Raw genomic sequence first — 24,009 nt, forward strand, 5'->3', positions numbered from 1 at the left:
CATCTGCAACGTATTAATATAACTGTTTTGTTCTTGTACTCCTTTTACGTAAATAATCAAATCACCCTACGTCCTGCTGGATGGTGAAAGTCCCTTTGTTGGGGGTGTAAACCCACAACTCTTTGGTTCAGAGGGAAAGGAAAAAGGGGTTGGGTTGGGGCAACTAGTTTAAAACCACAGCCCCTGATTCTGCCTGCCTGTCTGCCTGCAGCTTATAAGGGAAAGGAGAACAGAGTTGGTGGGGAGAAGCTGCTAGATGGAATTTGGAGTCATCTTTTTCAGGGAAATGAATTCAAAGGAGCCGTTTCCAAGGTAACCGCAGAGTTCTCTGGGAGCGTTACTCTAAACCCCATTCCAATTGCTGCCTAAAATTGAGCTGCACATCGAGCATTTTGCGAGGTGAGGTGCATAAGGCTCTTCGCTTAGTGAACCACTTACATCACTTCTGTAGCTACCAATCTCTCTAGCCCATATGTATCAAACTCATTCCACAGAGGGCCGAGGGTCTGCAGGTTTTTTGCTCCTCTCTTGTGTTTGATTGATTGAATTAAGGTGACCGATGGGTTCGGAACTCCCCTCACTTGGTTGTATCGGTCTTCATTGAACACAAATTGAAAGGAGAAACCAAAAAGCGGCAGACTCTCGGCTCTGCATGTAATGAGTTTGACACCCCTGTTCTACTCATTGGGCATATTTCAGTACGATGATGGGAAATAAACATTTATATTTCAAATGACCCCAAGCCAAGCAGCTTTTCTCTCTCTCTCTCTCTGTGTGTTGTGGTTAGGCAAGGCTTTCCAAGGCTCGCCTGCCTGCTGTAATAATTTGAGGCTGAAAAACAGCTTGTCAAAACTGAAACCACCTGTTTTACTTCAAAGTCTTGGACTAATCTGTAAAATCTTAATGAGGCTCAAAACCATTGCCTCCAAGATGGAGAATCGTCTGCATTCTTTTGGCCTGTTTTTCCATTCTAACAAGCGTCTCAGATCTGGCTTGTGGTGGGACTCGCTCTCGGCCCCAACCAACGCTTTCAGTGTAGCATTTGGCACAACCGATGCATGTGCATCCATCCAAGCAAAGAAAAAACTCTGGAAAGTATAAATAAGGTATAAACAATGATCAAATGAAATGGTTATATGAAAAAGACCAGAAGGAATGTACTATTGCATCGCTGCAAAGTTCGTGCTACATGCTATTTTCCAATTGTGACGGTCACTGTATTAGTGAAGCGCCCGTTGCCGCCACATTTCTGCTCTGTGGTTTAGCCGTATCAATTAGACCTTGTACTTAAATGTACGAGGTCTAATTCAGTATTCCATGATTGCTGAGATCAAAAGGCCTGCAGTTCCATTCAGTTGTAAACAAATACTGTTTAAAACACACTAAGCAACCGTTATTGTTTGAATAGCTCATAGCTCCAGGACTGCCTACTCGCCTCCAGTAGTCGTCAGCTACTCCTCCACACACCCACCGTCTGTCCTCTCCTGCACTTCACTTACTTATCCTCCCCTCTTGTTTTCAGATTCAATTTGATTAAACGGATCTTTTAAAAGGAAAAACCCAAGGTTTCCATTTGAATTATAAAATTACAAATGAACAGGGAGATTAACGGAATGTGATCATTTCGCCCCATGTGATGTCGTCATGGCGTAATTACACTCAGATAAGATCAGCCAGACTCCTCTGCGTTGGTGTCTGTCGGTGTGTGTCCTCATCTGAATCCCAGACACCCTATCAAACCATGCTGCTTATCTGACACCCATGGCAGTGCTTCATTTGAGCTAAGGGGAAATACTCGTTTTCACATACCTCCTCTACATGCAGTATAGGTGCCCTGTTTGGTCATCTACATAATGATGATAATGACAAACACTTTCATAGTTTCTTCAGTTAACACTCTAAATTCCAGAGTCTCTAGATTCTAAATGCCAGATTCTAAATTGTGGTTTCCAGATTTTAGAGTCCAGATTACAAAACCCAGATTCTAAATTCCATTCTAGAACCACTTCTAGTTTCCTGCTCTTCAGAGTGTACAGTATGAGGGTCTGTGTGGCCCATGGCCCGGGGTGCACTAATCTCCTCCACTGGGTTGTTCCCGTCTCTCCTTTGCCACAGGAACACTGTGTGCTGAGCACTGACTTCTGTCCTGTTCTCTCCTTGCGGAGCTTCTATAATCCCCTCCACCCAAAAAAGGAAATTCATGCCTCTAGCCTGCTACTCTCACACCGACATCTCGGAGCTATCAATGGGCTCAAGCTTTCGTCGCTAGTTTTCCTACTCTATCGACAGTACCAGACAAAAGATTGGACACACCTACTCATTCCAGGGTTTTTCTTTATTTTTTACTATTTTCTACATTGTAGAATAATAGTGAAGACATCAATACTATGAAATAACACATATGGAATCCTGTAGTAACCAAAAAAGTGTTAAACAAATCAAAATATCGATTGAGAATCTTCAAAGGAGCCACAAATGAACTTTTAACAAGGAACACCTGTTAATTGAAATGCATTCCAGGTGACTACCTCATGAAACTGGTTGAGAGCATGCCAAGACTGTGCAAAGCTGTCAATCAAGGTGAAGGGTGGCTACTTTGAAGAATCTCAAATATAAAATCCATATTTAACACTCTTTTTTTTTTTTGTTACTACACGATTCCATATGTGTTATTTCATAGTTTTGATGTCTTCACTGTTAATCTACAATGTAGAACAATGTTTTCTGGTATGCACGTACACAGGCACCAAAACACGCACACACGTAGAGGATATTGCTGTGAACCGTAGGGCTGGTCTTTCTCCCTCTGTGTAAAGTGTCAGCCCTGGTGCTACAGAGGTAGGGTGTGTGTGTGGAACCATGGATTAAAATTCGGAACATGAACTTGAGTGTGCACGGAGCACATTGCAGGGAGAGGAGAATGTGAAGGACACTAGACAGGAGAAATAGGAGACACCTTCACAGTGCAGCCAGTGGCTACTAAGCCTCTTCACCATGCTAATGTCTGTGAACCCAATTTATCTTGTCATCCATTCAGTAAAATATTTTGTCAAAATAACCCGTCAGCCTCCTCTGGTCAGATAGGACACTACCACTGTCACATTTCTAGGATGGGTGTGTTGGGAATATTAACGGTAAATCTCACAAACTACTCAGCAGTTTATTAAGGATAAAAGATGTCACTTAAATTGTGTTGACATGCTTCAATGTAGTGATGCTGGGGAAGAGCTCTGTGATTTTTGTGACACTGCAGAGAGTGCGTGCTTGTGTGGGGTGGATTGTGATAAAAGCATTGCCTAATGCAGGCCTCGGTATGTGAGCTCGTCTCCAGCATTCACTGTCCCTTTATTGTTTAACCTCTCCAGGACTGACCACCTCTACTGGTTTTATGTCGGACATTCTTTTTGAAGTATAACTCTATTAACCTTAGAATCCTTATTCAGGGGCTACCTGACTTTGGAGTGGTGAGTTAGTCACACACACACATATATATGTGTGCCACCATATATGCCACCTTTTTAGAGTTGCCTTTTTTTTCTTCAGACCGGAGGATGGGATGTTTTTGCAACGTACACCCAGTGTTTAATTTCCTCTTCTGTCTGTTCTTAGGGCGATACAGAGCTGTTAAACCCTTTCGAAGCCTGTTGCATTAGTCCCAGTCCAAGCTGCATATTATGCTGATTTGTCTCTGAACTTTTGTGCTTACGTGTGTGAAATTCCAATTTCTCTTGTCTGGCTGTATTAAAAAAATTATAGAATTTTGGCCTGTCCTAGCAGTTTCTCTGCTCAGCTTGCTACATCTGACTAACAGGTATAACTACGTGAAACTACTACGCAGTTCTGTATTCATTTTGAGGATAACTCGTTTTGAGTTTTACACATCTTGGAGATCGTACTTGTATTACGAATTCATCAGGTGAAGTTTTTTTGATATATCTGATCTAATGTTGGTGTTTCTAATGAGGATGGCGGTGGTGTTCTCTCCTCTCCCTAGTTACCCTGAGAACGGCGTGGTGGAGATGTGCGGCGGTAACGTGAGGCCGCGGGCTCGGACTCTGCTCCGGTGGGACCAGCTCAGTGTAGGCCTTGTTGTCATGGTGAACTACAACATTGAGATCCCAGAGGAGAGGGGGTTCTGGTTCGACGCTGAGATTACTGCGCTCAATGAGATCTCCAGAACCAACAAGGAGGTCCGCGTCAAGATCCTACTGGGGTAAGAGACTAGAGCTGTGGTGTATAAATGTATTTATGTCTACAGGTATTGTTGTGAATCTTCATATTCTGGTGTGAAGTGCAGGATCGGAGATGAAATCTGACATTGTAAAGGCAAAAGAAGAGGTTCGTTTTTACCAGTGTTTCATATAATCAGATGTAAGGGCTGTGGGTTACTTATTGGTTGTATCATGAACCACGTAGGCCTCTAATGCAACGTAGATATTTCTGCTGACTGTTGTTGAGCGAGGACTGTTCTTTCTCCCCCCCCCCAGAGGGCCAGGGGACGTCATCCCAGACTGTAAACTGTTGTTTCTGGATGAGATCTATCAGATTGAGAAGACTGGAGCACCCTCACTGTCTGCTGCAGATGGCCAGTTCAAACGTACGCTTCAATACTACAGTCTTCAGACCAGCCAGTCAGGGCTAGGATAGGGTTAAGGGGGTAATATTGAGAATTCACTCTGAATTGTTTTTGTCAAGTAGCCTCAATGATAAAATGTCCCATCGAAAATGGCCATTGCGAAATGGCACAATTTGCAATTTCACATGGTTTATTGCCATCAGTATGTGTGTTTTGGTGTGTGTGTGTGTGCATGGGTATTTTTTTTTGTGGTTTTGTTTGCCTGTGTGTGCGGCAATTGTTTGCATATGTATTTGTCTGTGTGTGCACACTGGTGCATGTGTATGTTTTCACGGGTCTGTGTGTGTATGTACTCTACACACGCTGGGATTGATCCAGGGAAGAGCGGGCCTGAGTGTAAGCACTGCAAGGCGGACCCCGACTCTGAGTGCAGGTTCTGCTCGTGCTGTGTGTGCGGAGGGAAGCAGGACGCCCACATGCAGCTGCTGTGTGACGAATGCAACATGGCCTTCCACATCTACTGCCTCAACCCACCGCTCTCCACTATACCAGACGACGAGGACTGGTGAGCTTCGCTATGCACTCCCACCATTTGGGGGCGCTACACTCACTCACTCACTCACATACTGTAGGCAGCATCCCAAATGTCACCCTATTCCCTATACAGTGCATGACTATGGGCCCTGGTCAAAAGTACAGTAGTGCTCTATGTAGGGAATATGGTTGCATTTGGGATGTAGACGGAGACCGACCCATAGACCTGTGCACTAATGGCTGGTGGTGCATGTACAATATGTGGTCCATTGATTCTAATGATGAACAAACACGCATTGAGTGTTAGTAATTTCTGTATGTCAGTGATGACTGAGAAATATGTATATGTATATTTGTGTGTATATATATATATATATATATATATATATGTGTGTATATATATGTGTGTGTGTGTGTGTGTGTGTGTGTGTGTGTTTTATTTAGTGCCATATTTTTATGGTGGGTTTCAAAGTTCCAAGAGACAATGACACCAAAAGTATAGCACCAACAGTAGTTTATCTTCTGTCCATCAAACACAACACACCCCCTATATTGACTCCCTGTATTGATCATGCTCTGAGGGGGTAGTGCACCTACTCCTTTAAGTGACTGACTTTTGGCTCTTGCCTGTTTTACTTGGCAGGTACTGTCCCACCTGTAAGAATGACACTAGCGAGGTTGTGAAGGCTGGTGAGAAGCTGAAGGCCAGTAAGAAGAAAGCAAAGATGCCATCAGCCCATACAGAGAGTCAGAGGGACTGGGGCAAGGTGAGACAGACCGGTTCTATAATACTAACTACGCTAACCCCTTAGCCCCAACAGCGAGTCAGAGGGACTGGGGCAAGGTGAGACAGACCGGGTCTATAATACTAACTACGCTAACCCCTTAGCCCCAACAGCGAGTCAGAGGGACTGGGGCAAGGTGAGACAGACCGGGTCTATAATACTAACTACGCTAACCCCTTAGCCCCAACAGCGAGTCAGAGGGACTGGGGCAAGGTGAGACAGACCGGGTCTATAATACTAACTACGCTAACCCCTTAGCCCCAACAGCGAGTCAGAGGGACTGGGGCAAGGTGAGACAGACCGGGTCTATAATACTAACTACGCTAACCCCTTAGCCCCAACAGCGAGTCAGAGGGACTGGGGCAAGGTGAGACAGACCGGGTCTATAATACTAACTACGCTAACCCCTTAGCCCCAACAGCGAGTCAGAGGGAATGGGGAAGGTGAGACAGACCGGGTCTATAATACTAACTACGCTAACCCCTTAGCCCCAACAGCGAGTCAGAGGGACTGGGGCAAGGTGAGACAGACCGGGTCTATAATACTAACTACGCTAACCCCTTAGCCCCAACAGCGAGTCAGAGGGACTGGGGCAAGGTGAGACAGACCGGGTCTATAATACTAACTACGCTAACCCCTTAGCCCCAACAGCGAGTCAGAGGGACTGGGGCAAGGTGAGACAGACCGGGTCTATAATACTAACTACGCTAACCCCTTAGCCCCAACAGCGAGTCAGAGGGACTGGGGCAAGGTGACGGGCCGTGTCCGAGATCTGGCTTGCCTACTACCTACTTCAACTGCATGCTATGTACTAATCAGAATACTATTTAGAAACTCCTGTTTAGTCAAAAATGAACACAGTAAGCAACAAATATCAGCATTACCGGTCTCATCCTTCTGTAGCTCAGTTGGTAGAGCATGGCGTTTGTAACGCCAGGGTAGTGGGTTCCTACTGAATGTATGCACACATGACTGTAAGTCATAAAAGCTAAATGGCATATATTATTATTATTATTATTATATTACTGAGAATTGGTCATCTAATGTGCAATTGTGTTGATTCCTGCCGTTTGTTCATTTTGGTACAGCGTGTTCCCCTCAGCTGATTATCAGCTGTTGTCAAACACTTTGGTCTTGAAAGACTATTCTATTTTACTTTAGAAAGAGGCGATATCTTGGCCTGGACTGGAGCAAATATGTTAATGCCGCAACTCACGTTATGTGACACTCAGGAGGACCCCCTTGGTTTTTGGCAGCTGAATGAGTGAGCGAGACACTCACCCACATGGGCAGGCAGACAGACGGACAACACTGTCATTGTCTAGTGCCTTGTGCTGCTAACAGAAGCCCAGGCTAGTTGAGTAAACTGAGCTTTCGGCCTGTCGAGTCACAATATTAGCAATACAAAGTAGATCTCTTCTTCACAGCTTTGTAGCAGAGTGACTGGGCAGATTGGATTATGCTGGTGCACGGGGCACCGGTCTATGGCCCGTAACGTGAACGGGCAAAAGCCGTAAGGGAGGAGCATCCTTCTCCAATCGGAACAGTAATCTTCGCCACTCGGTCATGTTGCCAACAAAGCAGCATGGTGCATTGTCCAACTTCTTATCAAAAGCAACCACTTTTGCATGTGGAAACACAGAATTATTTTCATTTAAATCAAATCGGGTCCTTTTCCAACAATGCAGAGTTAAAGGTAAGATTAAAAAAAATAAATAAATACAATCCAAAATGTAAATAGTGACACAAGGACTAAATACACAGCAAATAATGAGTAAAATAATAACATGGCTCTATACAGGGAGTACCAGTACAGAGTCGATGTGCAGGGGTACGAGGTAATTGAGGTAGCTATGTACTACATATACAGTGCTTTCAGAAACTATTTATACCCCTTGACTAATAATTGGATCTGTTACAGCCTGAATTGAACATTTATTAAATATAATTGTTTTTCTCACCCCTTTTACACACAATACCCCATGATGACAAAGTGAAAACATGTTTTTATAATTTTTACAAAATGTATTGAAAATAAAATGCAGAAATATCTCATTCATACTTGCTCCAAACATAACACTTTGTTTTCAGGATATAAAGTCTTTCTTTGCATTGTCTTTTTTGCAGTCTCACTTCACTTATCACTCTGTCATTTAGGTTAGTATTGTGGAGTAATTACAATGTTGTTGATCCATCCTCAGTTGTCTCCTACTCACAGCCATTAAACTCTGTAACTGTTTTAAAGTCACCATTGGCCCCATGGTGAAATCCCTGAGTGGTTTCCTTCCTCTCTGGCAAGGACGCCTGCATCTTTGTAGTGACTGGGTGTATTGATACACCATCCAAAGTGTAATTAATAACTTCACCATGCTCTAAGGGATATTTAATGTCTGTTTTTTACCAATAGGTGCCCTTTGCGATGCATTGGAAATCTTCCCTGGTCTTTGTCGTTTGAAATTCACTGTTCGAATGAGGGACCGTACAATTATCTGTCTGTGTGGGGTACAGAGATGAGGTGGTCATTAAATTTTATTCAATTTCATTATTGCAAACCGAGTAAGTCCATGCAACTTATTATGTGACCTGTTAAGCAAATTGTTTTACTCCTGAACTTTAAGGTTAGCTATAACAAAGGGGTTGAATACTTTTTGAATCAAGACATTTCAGCTTTTCATTTTTAATTCATTTGTAAAAATGTCTAAAAACATAATTCTACATTATGGGGTATTATTGTGTGTAGGCCAGTGACACAAAATACTTTGAACGCACTGTAGGTAGGTGTAAAGTGACTAGGCAACAGGATAGATAATAGACAGTAGCAGCAGTGTAGGTGGTGAGTGTCAAAGTGTGTGTGTGTGTGGCATCAGTATGCATGTTTGTGTGTGTGTGTGTGGGCGTATGTAGTGTTTGTGTGTTGCGGTATCAATGTAAGCATGTATGAGTGTGTGGATATAGTCAGTGCAAGAGAGTTTGTGTAAAAAAGGTTAAATGCAGGTAGTCCGGGTAGCTATTTTATTAGCTATTTAGCAGTCTTGTTTAAAAGTCTTATGGCTTGGGGGTAGAAGCTGTTCAGGGTCCTCCTGTTGGTTCCAGACTATAGATGTTGGGTCTTCCTTTGACACCGCCTGGTATAGAGTTCCTGGAGGGCAGGGAGCTCGGCCCGAGCAATGTACTGGACCGTACGCGCTTCCCTCTGTAGCGCCTTGCTGTCGGATGCCAATCAGGTGTCATACTAAGTGGTGATGCAGCCAATCAAGATGCTCTCGTGGTGCAGCTGTAGAACTTTTCAGCCTCCCGAGGGGGAAGAGGCATTGTCGTGCCTTTTGAAGCTCTTGACCCGCTCTACTAATAGCCCAGTCGATGTGAATGAGGGCGTGCTCGGCCCTCATTCTTGTAGTCCACAGTCGGCTCTTTTGTCTTACTGACGTTGAGGGGGAGGTTATTGTCCTGGCAGCACACTGCCAGGTCTGAGACCTCCCTATAGGCTGTGTCATTGTCGTCGGTGATTAGGCCTACCACCGTCGTGTTGTTTGCAAACTTTTTATTATGGTGTTGGAGTCGTGGGTGAACAGGGGGGGACTAAGCACGCACCCGTGAGGGGCCTCTGTCTTGAGGGTCAGTGTGGCGGATGAATTGTTGCATACTCTCACAACCTGGGTTACTCCTTTAATTACTTCACATTTGTTTAGAGTTGACTTTGCCCTGGGCTTTGAACGGGGCATCTGGCTCACGTTTGGGAAGCAGCCCGTGTCCAAAACGAATTCAGTCAACTTTTACCCCACGCGAAACACGCCTGCCTGGGCTGTATTCACTGAATCTCCTCACTAAGTTCTCCTAAAGGAGTGCATTGGCAGGTAGCAGTAGTGACCAAATGGGAAGAAAACGGACTGAGACAGGGACTTGTCCAATAAGAACCACTCAATTTCGTTTTCCATTGCAAAATGTTTTGTGACATTGTACCCTACAAATTAGGGTTGCAAAATTACACAACCTTTCAATAAATTCCCTGGTTTTCGTGAAATCCTGTTTGGAGTATTCCTGCTTATTTCCTCCTGATTCTAGGAATCCTTTAACTGGGATTTCAGGAAAATCGGGGAATTTATTGAAAGTTCCCCGAAATGTGCAACCCTAGCCCTACTGAACAAAACCCTCAAATTTTTTTACTCCGTTTCCTTCCGTTTGGTGCCCACTGAACATGGCTCAGGCCCACAGTGAGGCCTTTATGCTCTGACTAAGCCGTGTGTAATTCTTTGTTGGCGCTCTCCTCTCAAGCTGTGAGGCGACGCTAACAATGCCATTTAAAATGACTCAGCAGAGTGAAGTTCTTTTCCTGGAACTAAACTTGAGGAAAATGAACCCCATTGTTTCCCAGTATACAACATTAATGCTTCCCAAATGACACCCTATTGTCTATTTAGTGCACTAATTTTAACAAGGGTCCATAGGACTCTGGTCAAAAGTAGTGCACTATAGGGAATATGGTGCCATTTAGAACGCATCCCGTGTTAATTGATAACAGCCTATTCTGTACATTTTAACATCTATATACATGGAAGTGCTAGAGGTTTTGTTTTTCTCATTTATTTGTCTGATCATTTGGGAATGTTATGAGATAAGAATTAATCAAATTGTCCAATGCTTTAAACAAGAAACATTTCCAGCCCTGAAAATGGATTATTGTTATATATATACAAAACCATTCAGGTCTGATTACGCTATTATGGTAACTAAAGCTTCTACTAGTAAGCCCTTTGTTTATGTAATGTGTGTGGTCCAGCGTGGGAATACATGCTAGCTAAAACATGCATGAATAGGTCCTTTCCTTGAATGCCATGCTCCTGTTTCAGGGTATGGCCTGTGTGGGCCGCACTAAGGAATGTACCATCGTCCCCTCCAATCACTACGGGCCCGTACCTGGTGTACCCGTGGGAACAACATGGAAGTTCCGTGTTCAGGTGAGCCAATGGCAACACGATTTCGTACCATGGGTCATACCGGTAGGGTGATTACATGTTGGATAATTCCTCACAGAGGACAGAGAGAATGTTTCGAACAATAAGTTATATTTTCAAATCATGGCGATGTTGAAAGGATTGTTATTTTAAGTGAAATGTATTGGCTTCTAGTTGTCAACTCTGATATTCTGACACGGATTTGTTTGCATAGCCTGTATCGCATGTTCCTTCCCTCTTTCTCTATCCCTCCCATATCATCACCCATCCTGACTCTCCCCCACTCCTGTTCATTCTCCCTATCTATATTCTCCTCCCTTCCTGTGTTCCAAGGTGAGTGAAGCTGGAGTGCACAGGCCCCACGTGGGAGGTATCCACGGCCGCAGTAACGATGGCTCCTATTCGCTGGTGCTGGCCGGAGGCTTCGAGGATGAAGTGGTGGGTTTCTTTTTTATTTTATTTTCATTTCTGCGGTTGTTGTGTTTGAACTAAGCAATCTAGGAGCGTGGGAGCGGGCTCTCTCCCTCTGTTTTCCCCTCTCTATTCTCACTTCCTCTAATGTCCCATGCTGTTTGTTCTTGCTCTGTCTTGTCTTTAGCATGGGAGGAGGGTAGGATGGAGGGAGGATGGTAATCTGTCTACCCATCCATCTGGTCCTCACACAGATGTTGTCTGGCTCTCTTTCTCCCACCCCCCTGCTCTCCTTCTCTCCCTTTAACATGTTTGACTTTCTTAAAGGATGTATATACTTTTAAGAATACAGCATAGCACTGGAGAGTGCATTTAAACCACTATGATGAATGTTTAACTGGGATTTGTCTGGAGGATGGATTTGGATGGACTTTGAACCGTGTTTTCAATGGATTTTGCAAAAGTATTCATACCCATACATAGCCAGTTGTAATTGTAATGGCTTAGCAGATAAGAAAAGACGATCAGTATTTACCTGGCTAAAAGAGAAGGAATGTAATATCAGGAAACTCATTCAAACAATTTTAGATGGTGATCTGTGGAAGGAGGACTGAGGGGGCGAAATATACTTTTATACCATGGGCAAAGTAACTCAAAAGGGGTGATGATATTAATTAACAATAATTCTGATCTGAATGTGCAAATTGTCCAAACTGATCCTCAAGGTAGATGGATTCTTTTAAATATGTTATTGGACCATAAACAGATTTGGCTCATTAATCGATAAGGTCCAAATAATGATGATTCACGCTTCTTTAAAAATATATATAATAATTGATCTTGCCTACAAGCAATACAAAACTCTATTATTATGGTGGGAGATTATAATACAGTTTTAAATACCTCAATGGACCGTAAAGGAAATCGCACTACAAACTATCACCCTAATGCATGTAAGGAAATCACAAATGTCATGGATATTTTGTGTGTGTGTGTGTGTGTGTGTGTGTGTGTGTGTGTGTGTGTGTGTGTGTGTGTGTGTGTGTGTGTGTGTCCTGACCTAGAGAGTTTTACATGGCAGAGGCTCAATGAAGCTAGTCGTCTGAACTACTTTCTTAGGTCATTCTCGCTGGCACCGAAAGTTTAAAAAGTGTTTATAGGGGACAGAATGCCATCAAATAATTGGCCTATCCATTATCCTTAGAGAATTTCCATGTTGGCGAGGATATTGGACATTTCATCAAAGCCTATTGGATGACAACTTGTTGACAGAATCATTTATAACTGCCTTTTCCCAACATAATATAGGTAGAGCAGATCCCCTTATTGTATGGGACACTTTTTGTAAATGTGCCTTTAGAGGCCATACAATTCAATACTCATCTTTAAAACAATAGCAATTTAGGTCAAAAGAATGAATATCAGCAAAGGAAAAAGAGGGACTAACAGTACAGAGAGTTGTCAATAAAAACTGTACCATAGAGGCACAGAATACATCAGAGGAAAGACTATAAAAGAAGAGGAGGAACTTATGCAAGAAAGATAAAGTGTACAGTAATATATTATAAAAAATAAAGCGAACTGGATGGAATATGGGCAAAACAACACAGAAATGCTACCAAAAATAATTTACTGGAACTTGTTACAAATGACGTAGTCACCCATGATTCACCAAACTATATTTAGAAAGAGGAGGCAAAGTACTTTAAGCAGATGTTTTCGTTTCAGTCTCCATTAACCAAAGTTAATTGTATTATTCTATTAATCATGTACAGAAAGACTCACGTGAAGGCCAAATTACAGAGGAGAAACTTCTTGATGCAATTAAAGCCTTTAAGTCTGGGAAAACTCCAGGGCTGGATGGCATACCAGTTGATGTGTGCCAAACCTTTTTTGATGTACTCAGAGGACAATTATTAGCATTTTTTTTAACCACTTCGATAAAAATGACAGATTATCAGATACTCAACAGGGTCTGATTTCATTATTACTGAAACAGGACCCAAGTGGTAAATACAAAGATCCAGCCAATTTAAGAAATTAGAGGGCCCTTACACTTTAGTGTTGTGATGCAAAAATTCTAGCAAAATGCATAGTGCGTAGAATTTAAAAAGGTATTGTCGGATATTATTCATCCTGATCAGACAGGTTTTTTACATGGACGATACATTGGAGATAATATAAGACAAGTACTGTGAATAATAGAGCACTATGAAAAATATCTGGGAAACCAGGCCTGGTATTCATAGCTGACTTTGAATTTAATATAAATGCCAGGAATATTTACATTTTGGAGGATCTCTTATACAGTGGGTTAGAGTTATGTCTTGTAACTAGGACTGTTGCGGTGACCATATTACCGCCACACAAGTCATGACGGCAGTCAAATTCCACATGACTGTTTAATCATAGTAATTAGGCTTCTCCAAGCTCTATTGCTGCTGATGGTCATTAGTAGCCTGCCAAACTGGCTAACTGCCTGGTACTCAGCACTCCATTGTCCCTCTAATCACTCTGACATCAATGCAAAAGTATTTGAAAATCTAATCAAAGACTACATGAGAGCCCAGGAGCTCATGTTGCGCAACATTGGTATACAATTGCATGAGAAAACAGGGTGATGGCCTCTACTAAAAAGAGGAGGATCCCATCAGCTTTGTATAGACTAGGCCTACTATATTTATTTCTCTACTTTCCTAATATTAAGCACATTGTTTACCACAACAAGTGTCAAATAACATTTTAAAATTAAGCACATTAATCTGCTTTTACAAGGGGTTTAGAGCCTTAATGGCATTCATAAGCAGCGCGTGAGTTTCAAGTTTGGGGAAGGTCATTTTCACCATAAAAATGCACCTTTTATAATAAATGCATTACATGTGTAATTACATTTGTGTTCACTTTTGATAATGGTGTCAACACACAATACCCCATAACAACAAAGCGAAAACAGGTTTTTAGACTTTTGCAAATTTATTAAAAATATAAAACTGAAATACCTTACTCACTTAAGTATTCAGACCCATTGATTTGAGACTCAAAATTGAGCTCTGGTGCATCCTGTTTTCATTGATCATTTTTTAGATGTTTCTTCAACTTGATTGGAGTCCACCTGTGGTAAATCCAATTGATTGGACATTATTTGGAAAGGCACACACCTGTCTATATAAGGTCCCACAGTTGCCAGTGCATGTCAGAGCAAAAACCAAGCCATCAGGTCGAAGGAGTTCGAGACGGACGCGATGGTCACTCTGACAGAGCTCTAGAGTTCCTCTGTGGAGCTGGGACAACCTTCCAGAACCCAATGGTCACTCTGACAGATGGAGAAACTTTCAGAAGGACAACCATCTCTGCAGCACTCCACCAATCAAACCTTTATGGTAGAGTGGCCAGACGGATGCCACACCTCAGTAAAAGGCACATGACAGCCCGCTTTGAGTTTGCCAAAAGGCACCTAAAGGACTCTGACCATGAGAAACAAGATCCTCTGGTCTGATGAAACCAAGATTGAACACTTTGCCTGCGTACCAAGAGTCAGGTTTGGGGGAAACCTGGTTCCATCCCTACGGTGAAGCATGGTGGTGGCACCATCATGCTGTGGGGATGTTTTTCAGGGACTGGGAGAGTAGTCAGGATCGAGGGAAAGATGAACAGAGCAAAGTACAGAAAGATCCTTGCCGCTCTGGACGTCAGACTGGGGCAAAGGTTCAACTTCCACAGGACAATGACCCGAAGCACACAGCCAAAACAACGAGTGGAGTGGCTTCGGGACAAGTCTCAATGTCCTTGAGTGGCCCAGCCAGAGCCCAGACTTGAACCTGATTGGACATCTCTGGAGAGACCTGAAAATAGCTGTGCAGCAATGCTCCCCATCCAACCTGACAGAGCTTGAGAGGATCTGGAGAGAAAAATGGGAGAAACTACCCAAATGTAGGTGTGCCAAGGTTGTAGACTCGATGCTGTAATCACTGACAAATGTGCTTCAACAAAGTACTGAGTAAAGGGTCAGAATTCTTATGTAAATGTGATATTTCTGTTTTTTAATTTTTTATAAATTATTTTAGAATAAAGCTGTAATGTAACAAAATGTGAAAAAGGTCAAGGGGTATGAAGGCACTGTGTTCACATTCTATTTATAAAAAGTGGGATGAAAAATGGATTTAATTGTGAAGTTGGAAGATTATTATTTTTTCATTAATAGAAATTAAATAAGTAAAATATAGTTGTTGCTGAAGCATTCCGCTCCCTGAGTCAATACATGTTATAAACCCCTTTTGGCAGTGATTACAGCTGTGAGTCTTCTTGGGTAAGTCTCTAAGAGCTTTACACACCAGGATTGTGCAATATTAGCCCATTATTCTTTTCATAATTCTTCAAGTTCTGTCAAGATGTTGGGGATCATGGCTAGACAGTAATTTTGAAATCTTGCCATAGATTATTAAGCGGATTTACATTGACACTGTAACTTGGCCACTCAGGAACAAGCAGCCCCAGTGTAGATTTGGCCTTGTGTTGTAGGTTATTGTCCTGATGAAAGTTAAATTACTCTCCAAGGTTTTCCTCTATGATTTTGCCTGTGCTTAGCTCCATCCTGTATCTTTTTATCCTGAAAAACTCTCTAGTCCTTGCTGATGACAAGCATACCCATAACATGATGCAGCCACTACCATTTTTTAAAATAAGGAGGCAGTTACTCAGTGATGTTGTGTTGGATTTGCACAAAACATGAGGCTTTGCATTTAGGCCAGTGTATTCCTTTGGCAGTTTTTGTTTTTCAGAATTACTTTAGTACCATACAAGGCTCATGTTTTGGAATATTCTGTATATTTGTATTCTTCTTTTCACTTTGTCATTTATGTAATTATTGTGGAGTCCCTACAATGTTGTTGATCTGTCCTCAGTTTTCTCCCATCACAGCCATTGAACTCCGTAGCTGTTTTAAAATCACCAATAGTCTCATGGGAACACCCCTGAACAGTTTCATTCCTGTCTTTAAAAAAATGTTTTAATGTAACCTTTTATTTAACTAGGCAAGTCAGTTAAGAACAAATTCTTATTTACAATGACGGCCTACCCCGGCCAAACCCTAACGACTCTTGGCCAATTGTGTGCCACCCTATGGGACTCCTGATCATGGCCGGTTGTGATACAGCCTGGACTCAAACCAGGGTCTGTAGTGACGCCTCTAGCACTGGGATGCAGTGGCTTAGACTGCTGTGCCACTCTGGAGCCCTATCCTGCTGCTCAGTTTAGAAGGATGACTGTATTTTTGATGTGTCTAGGTGGTTCAATACATAAACCACAGCATAATTATTCACTTGACTTGACCATGCTTAGAGATATTCATCGTCAGATTTGTTATTGTTACCCATCTACCAATCACTGTCCTTCTTTGAGGCTTTCAAAAAGCTCCCTGGTCTTTGTAGTTGAATCATGTGAACCCCTATTATTTCACACAGTGAGTCCATGTAGTTTACATTATTATTTGATTTGTTAAGCCAAATTTTACTCCTGAACTAATTTAGGCTTGCCTAAACAAAGAGGCTGAATACTTATGTACATAACTAATTAGATAATAGTTGAATTAATCTTAAGTTTAATAGTTTAATTACTCACATTTGAATTCATCTTTAAAAAAAATAGAATTTTTCTACCACTTTGACATTAGAGTAGATTGTTGATTGTTGACCACTTTGCAACACAATAAAATATGAAGATATCCAAGGGTTAAGAATACTTTTGCAAGGCACTGTATGTTGACTAAACTGTGAGTCTCAGGCTGAGATTTCATACTTGAGTCAGCTAAAGAAAATGCAAGATTAGTCCAGCATGTGTAGTGGCTGTGTTTATATAGATAGATAGATAGATAGATAGATAGATGGATATCTATATAGAGATCTATATGTGTATATATATAGATAGATATAGATATAGATATATGTGTGTGTGTGTCTCCTTTTAACCCTCTGACCTCCGCTGTCAGGACAGGGGAGATGAGTTCACCTACACGGGCAGCGGGGGTCGCGACCTTTCAGGGAACAAACGCATCGGGGAGCATTCCTTTGACCAGACCCTAACCCACTATAACAGGTACAGTAAACAAACAAACACAAGAAGTACCACCTGTCCTGTTTCTCTCCCTGGTTTCAACCAAGACGGCAGGCTTCATAGTGCACTTCTATTTTTATTTTTTACTCAAGTCAATGTAAAACCGTTGAAAGCCAGTGTTCATCAACCTGTCCCTGGAGACGCAAAGGGTGCTGAGTCAAATGTGTTAGTGCTGAACTAGAATGAAAGCTAGCTCCCTTCATCACATGACCCTTTGACCCTTGCTCTCTCAGGGCCCTGGCGCTGAACTGTGACGCCCCCATCAACGACAAGGACGGGGCGGAGTCCAGGAACTGGCGTGCGGGGAAGCCAGTGCGGGTGGTGCGGAGCTCCAAAGGACGACGCATCAGCAAGTACGCCCCGGAGGAGGGCAACCGCTACGATGGCATCTACAAGGTGCATTAGCTAGGGGACTAACCTCTGTCATATGAAATTGCAATGCATGCAGTTGAAGTCGGAAGTTTACATTTAGGTTGGTTGTCATTAAAACAAGTTTTTCAACCACTCCACAAATGTCTTGTTAACAAACTATAGTTTTGGCAAGTCGGTTAGGACATCTACTTTGTGCATGACACAAGTAATTTTTCCAATAATTGTTTACAGACAGATTATTTCACTTGTAATTCACTGTATCACAATTCCAGTGGGTCAGAAGTTTACATACACTATGTTGACTGTGCCTTTAAACAGCTTGGAAAATTCCATAAAATGTCATGGCTTTAGAAGCTTCTGATAGGCTAATTGACATCATTTGAGTCAATTGGAGGTGTACCTGTGGATGTATTTCAAGGCCTACCTTCAAACTCAGTGCCTGTTTGCTTGACATCATGGGGAAATCAAAAGAAATCAGCCAAGACCTCAGAAAAAAGATTGTAGACCTCCACAAGTCTGGTTCATCCTTGGGAGCAATTTCCAAACGCCTGAAGGTACCACGTTATTCTGTACTAACAATAATACGCAAGTATAAACACCATGGGACCACGTAGTCGTCATACCGCTCGGAAAAGGAGGCTCATTCTGTCTCCTAGAGATTAACGTACTTTGGTGCTAAAATCCCAGAACAACAGCAAAGGACCTTGTTAAGATGCTGGAGGAAACCGGTACAAAAATATCTATATCCACAGTAAAATGAGTCCTATATCGACATAACCTGAAAGGCTACTCAGCAAGGAAGAAGCCACTGCTCCAAAACCGCCATAAAAAAGCCAGACTACGGTTTGTAACTGCACATGGGGACTAAGATCGTACTTTTTGGAGAAATGTCCTCTAGTCTGATGAAACAATAGAACTGTTTGGCCATATGACCATTGTTATGTTTGGAGGAAAAAGAGGGAGGTTTGCAAGCTGAAGAACACCATCCCAACCATGATGTGCGGGGTGGCAGCATCATATTGTGGGGGTGCTTTGCTGCAGGAGGGACTGGTGCACTTCACAAAATAGATGGCTTCATGAGGTAGGAAAATTATGTGGATATATTGAAGCAACATCTCAAAACATCAGTCAGGAAGTTAAAGCTTGGTCGCAAATGGGTCTTCCAAATGGACAATGACCCCAAGCATACTTCCAAAGTTGTGGCAAAATGGCCTAAGGACAACAGTTAAGATATTGGAGTGGCCATCACAAAGCCCTGACCTCAATCCTATAGAAATTTGTGGGCAGAACTGAAAAAGCATGGGTGAGCAAGGAGGCCTACAAACCTGACTCCGTTACACCAGCTCAGAAGGAATGGGCCAAAATTCACCCAAATTATTGTGGGAAGCTTGTGGAAGGCTACCTGAAATGTTTGACCCAAGTTAAACAATTTAAAGGCAATGCTACCGAATACAATTGAGTGTATGTAAAATTCTGACCCACTGGGAATGTGATAAATCTTTCTCTACTATTATTCTGACATTTCACATTCTTAAAATAAAGTGGTGATCCTAACTGACCTAAGACAGGGAATTGTTACTAGGGTTAAATGTCAGGAATTGTGAAAAACGTAATTTAAGTTTGTTAGGCTAAGGTGTATGTAAACTTCTGACTTCAACTGTACTTCCATGCAATAGTATTTTGTTTGTATTGCCATATTGCCATTACATTGCTTTATACTAAGTTGTATGCTAGAGTGTGGATATTGGAATTGAGCCCTGGTGGCTCCTTGCCTGTCACTCAACCTCGCCATTTTGGATCCTTTATGCGTTTACCTCTCTCCTAGTCCCTTGTGACAAACTGTCAACAGCCGTTTGAGTTGTGAAATCAGAAATCCATTACAAATGTAATAGCATCAAAATAAATCCGATGAAGATATTGTTGGGCCTGGTCCTCATTATGAGTCATGCTTTTTGAACACATCTTGATGTCCCCTGATGTGCCATTACGGTAAAACACAACACGCACGGTTTCAGGGCTGTCGCTTACAAGACAAGATTAGGAAATATTTCATCTGCTCTTTTTACCATCCCTTTTTTAAAAGAGGAATTTTCAAAGCAATGTAATTTTTAGTGCTATCCCTGTTTTAGTTATATCTTCACTGGATGTTGCTGCTGTGTATGTGCCCATAGAAGTAGAATTTCTACAACGAACATTCCCATTCAACTCTGTGTTCCGTGGAGCAGAAGTAGTTATTTTTCTGTGTATGTCTCAGGTGGTGAAGTACTGGCCGGAGATAGGGAAGTGTGGTTTCCTGGTGTGGCGGTACCTGTTGCGGAGGGATGACCTGGAACCTGCTCCCTGGACACCTGAGGGCCTAGAGCGTATCCAGAAACTGGGCCTAGCTGTGCAGGTAAGTGAGGGTCTTCTGTCCACCTGCATTTGTTTTTATAGGACATTATGATAGTATGAGAAGGATAGGACAGGCTTTTGGTTATGACTGCTGTTTCAGGGGCTGTCTCTCTTTTATGTCTTAATTTCTCAAATTAAAAGTGCAATATTCTGAAATCGCTCCACCATTTCCTTGTTGGAAAAATGGGAGTAGTTTGCCTAATTTCAGTTTTATTGACAAAACAAGCACTAATCATTGTACCATCTAAACCGCTGTGAAATAGTATATTTTCAGTAACAACAAATATTGTATTGATCCTTTGTTAAAGACAGTTGACGTTTTTATCTGACGGCCTTGACTGTCTCTCGGAGTGCCCCTACTACAGTATCCGCTGTGTTTTCGTACGACTCTGTGTCTCTGCCTCCCCAGTATCCTCCAGGCTACGTGGAGGCCATGGCCAACAAGACCAAGAAGGAGGCTAACGCTCGACCAGGGTGTACTAGGAGCAAGAAGCAACCTGGACGGGGACGGCCACGGCTACACCCCCTGGAGAAGATGGTGAAGGAGGATGAGAAGAAGCCCATGGAGGGTACAGAACAGCCACAGAGCAACGGCAGTCAGAAGACACCCAAGGACAAGGAGACAGGTACCTGTTGAGACACAGCTAGGAATATAAGCCAGAGACAGAAGAGATGTATTTATTTTTTAGCTTCGTGTGTACAGTATACTGTATATCTTGTGCACTGGAATTGTTATGATGAGGCATTTCAGGGGTTGTTTTTTTGAAGGTGTCAACTAAAATGTTACCCCATCTTTTGAATAGAATATATGTACATGCATCCATACACAACGTGTGTTGGTGTGCTTTGTCAGAGGTGTGTAAGGAGACGGCGGAGCCCCGAGCCAAGCGTCTGAAGATGGAGGAGGCGTTCCAGCTGACAGAGCAGCAGCAGAGCCTCATCAAGGAGGACCAACCCAACAAAAAGAACTGGGACGAGGCCATGGGACACCTCAAGGAGGGGCCGGTATGTATACACCACCACCCTACCTCAGTCACCTCACGAACTACCTCACCTCACTGACCACTAGACTAACTACAACTATACTGAACAAAAATATAAACGCACGTGTAAAGTGTTGGTCCCATTTTTTTTATGAGCTGAAATAAAAATCCCAGAAATGTTCCAAATGCACAAAAAGCGTATTTCTCTCAAATTTTCTGCAGAAATTTGTGTATATCCCTGTTAGTGAGTATTTCTCCTTTGCCAAGATAATCCATCCTTCTGAAAGGTGTGGCAGATCAAGAACCGCAGACCACGGGGGGACCTTGTGGGGAAAACCTAATTCTGATTGGCTGGGCCTGGCTCCCCAGTGGGTGAACCTGGCTCCCCAGTGGGTGAACCTGGCTCCCCAGTGGGTGAACCTGGCTCCCCAGTGGGTGAACCTGGCTCCCCAGTGGGTGAACCTGGCTCCCCAGTGGGTGAACCTGGCTCCCCAGTGGGTGAACCTGGCTCCCCAGTGGGTGAACCTGGCTCCCCAGTGGGTGAACCTGGCTCCCCAGTGGGCCCCTGCCCAGTCATGTGAAATCCATAGATTAGGGCTTAATGAATGTATTTTAATTGACTGCTTTCCGTCTACACAATACTGCCTCACAATGTAGTCTCCTGACTACTTCTAAACAATAGCTGAACCAACACAAGAGTCTCAGCTAGCTACACAACCTACCTACAAGGACTTGTATGCACTTCTATTAAATGAAATGAAGCAGATGATCCATGGCTAACTAAGATGTGTGATGCTGCTGTTACTATTGTGACAGCTGAGCCTTTAATTCCTGTGTTCCTGTCTTTCTCTGTAGAACTTCCTGAGGAAGGTGGAACAGACCTTCATGTGTGTCTGCTGCCAAGAGCTGGCCTACCAACCGGTCACCACTGTCTGCGCTCACAACGTCTGCAAGGTGTGTAACGTGTGTGTGTGTGTGTGCACTTGCATCCGTTGTAATGATTTGTTTGCGGGACTATAATTGATGACTAATTGTGGTGTAGTAATGGAAATGATAAACAAAAGTTGAAAAAGTATGGGGACATGACAAAAAAGGAAACAAGATATTAGATGCGTTGAAACAACAATGGTCTAAGAAGGGATCTTTGAGGAACACCACAAGACATCATAACCTTATTAAGTATGAAACACACCAAGCATGTCACTGCCGATAGGTACTTATCACAGTGGGAAGCCGTTCCTTTTCTTGCAAGACTGAAAGCGGTACCTGCTGCGTGACGAACAGACCGCAATGCTCGTCAGTGACCAACAATTTGACTTTGAGCCAGTCAGAGAGCACGAACCCCCATGTGGAGGAGACTAAAAAAATAATTAAAATGTCATTCTCACCGTACATTCCTGGATGAAACAGTTACACTTCATATGCACTGTAGGCTATGGGATGGTAGCTAGCTACGTGCACAGACGCAATGCACACAACACCAAATACTTCCTTGGCTAGCTAACTAGCTATGTTGTGCTAGCTAGCGAATATGCTAACGCTAGCTAAACATTTGGCTATGGGCTGGCACTGGCCGTTTAGGATTATGGAAAGTGAATTCAATTGTTTATTCGTCCTCTTGCTAGGTAGTTACCTAGCTGTGGCCATATGTCTATTATCAACAAGGGTCTTCTACAACTTAGCAAGATGGCTTTGAATCTAAACCAAAAGCAATACGCACAGATATGCATTGCCAAACATAGCTACTGTCACCTTCTGGTTTGAAGTATTTTAATAACAAGGATGAGTGGCTGACGACTTCCAAGGTGTTTGCTGTGTGAACACAAAAGAGATTGACTGCCGACACTGTTCAGAGGTGCTAAATACTGTTGGCAGGCGAACATTTGACAATCTTACCACTGTGTCTGAGCTTTTAGATACCTATGCTGTTTCTGTGATCTGTGGCATTCTCACTCTGTCTCTCACTCTCTCCCTCCCTCCACCCCAGACCTGTTTGTTGCGGTCTTTCCGAGCGGAAGTGTACACCTGTCCTGCATGTCGCCATGACCTGGGTAAAGATTACATCATGGTCCTCAACAAGACTCTACAGCTGCTGTTGGACCAGTTCTTTCCTGGCTACAGCAAGGGCCGATGAGGCCACACACATTACATGTACACGGCGACATACACACACACACACACATAGATACACACATTTGCACTTACACAAGTATAGTTACACAAATAACATAACGATGATGCACACATACAAAACCTACATATAGACATAAATTGGTACACGCATACATGCCACCTGTTGAACTTGGACTGTCCCCATTTAACTTCACCAGCCTGAAATCATCCATGCCTCAGAAGACCTCTCCTGAGTACCACCTAACCCTGCCATGGATTCCCTTCCTGGGTACCACCACCCCTTAACCCCCCCCAAAGGGTTCCCTTCTTCCCAAGCCTTCCACGTCCCCAGTCCGTAGATACTTAGGAGTTCATCACCTGTCCATGTGCGGTACAGCCAGCGAGGATGCTAATGCTAACCATAGCCATGTAGAGATATATGGCTGTAACGCTACGTAGCCTCCAGGGGGAAGGTGCCTGAAGTCAGCACATAGGGGTCAGGGGTTTGGGGTCACAAGCTTGGGAAACGGGGTGATGGGAAATGTAGTGTACAATGTTAGTTTTTTTTTTGTGTTACTGGTCCATTTGAATTTCAGCCTGTTCCTCCCTTTCTTCTTCTCTCTGATCTCTGTTCCTTTTTTGTTTGTTCTTGTGGTGATGTCCTTTTCGTTCAAAGAATTCAGGATTTTTTAAAGACATGCAAATGCAAAATGTTTTAAATTATGCTATGGTCTCTAAAGCAGCAAACTGTGATGTGCATTCCTTCCTACTGCTCAAGGCGCAAA

At 42.9% G+C, this 24,009-nt stretch overlaps 1 protein-coding gene across 2 annotated transcripts in view; it reads left to right on the forward strand.

The window, feature by feature from the left end:
• Nucleotides 1-24,009, forward strand: part of LOC118387931 (E3 ubiquitin-protein ligase UHRF2-like) — a 42,393-nt gene extending 18,384 nt beyond the window's left edge. For both annotated transcript variants that reach the window (XM_035776779.2, XM_035776780.2), the window contains exons 4-16: nucleotides 3,995-4,213; nucleotides 4,488-4,597; nucleotides 4,955-5,141; nucleotides 5,754-5,877; nucleotides 10,743-10,850; nucleotides 11,181-11,285; nucleotides 17,242-17,348; nucleotides 17,600-17,762; nucleotides 19,993-20,130; nucleotides 20,539-20,755; nucleotides 20,983-21,134; nucleotides 21,968-22,066; nucleotides 23,100-24,009. In XM_035776779.2, the coding sequence (XP_035632672.1) occupies nucleotides 3,995-4,213; nucleotides 4,488-4,597; nucleotides 4,955-5,141; nucleotides 5,754-5,877; nucleotides 10,743-10,850; nucleotides 11,181-11,285; nucleotides 17,242-17,348; nucleotides 17,600-17,762; nucleotides 19,993-20,130; nucleotides 20,539-20,755; nucleotides 20,983-21,134; nucleotides 21,968-22,066; nucleotides 23,100-23,246 (1,876 nt within the window). In that variant the 3' untranslated portion in view covers nucleotides 23,247-24,009. The remainder of the gene's footprint in view (nucleotides 1-3,994; nucleotides 4,214-4,487; nucleotides 4,598-4,954; nucleotides 5,142-5,753; nucleotides 5,878-10,742; nucleotides 10,851-11,180; nucleotides 11,286-17,241; nucleotides 17,349-17,599; nucleotides 17,763-19,992; nucleotides 20,131-20,538; nucleotides 20,756-20,982; nucleotides 21,135-21,967; nucleotides 22,067-23,099) is intronic.

This window comes from Oncorhynchus keta, chromosome 9 (genome assembly GCF_023373465.1).
Source record: "Oncorhynchus keta strain PuntledgeMale-10-30-2019 chromosome 9, Oket_V2, whole genome shotgun sequence".
NCBI lineage: Eukaryota > Metazoa > Chordata > Actinopteri > Salmoniformes > Salmonidae > Oncorhynchus > Oncorhynchus keta.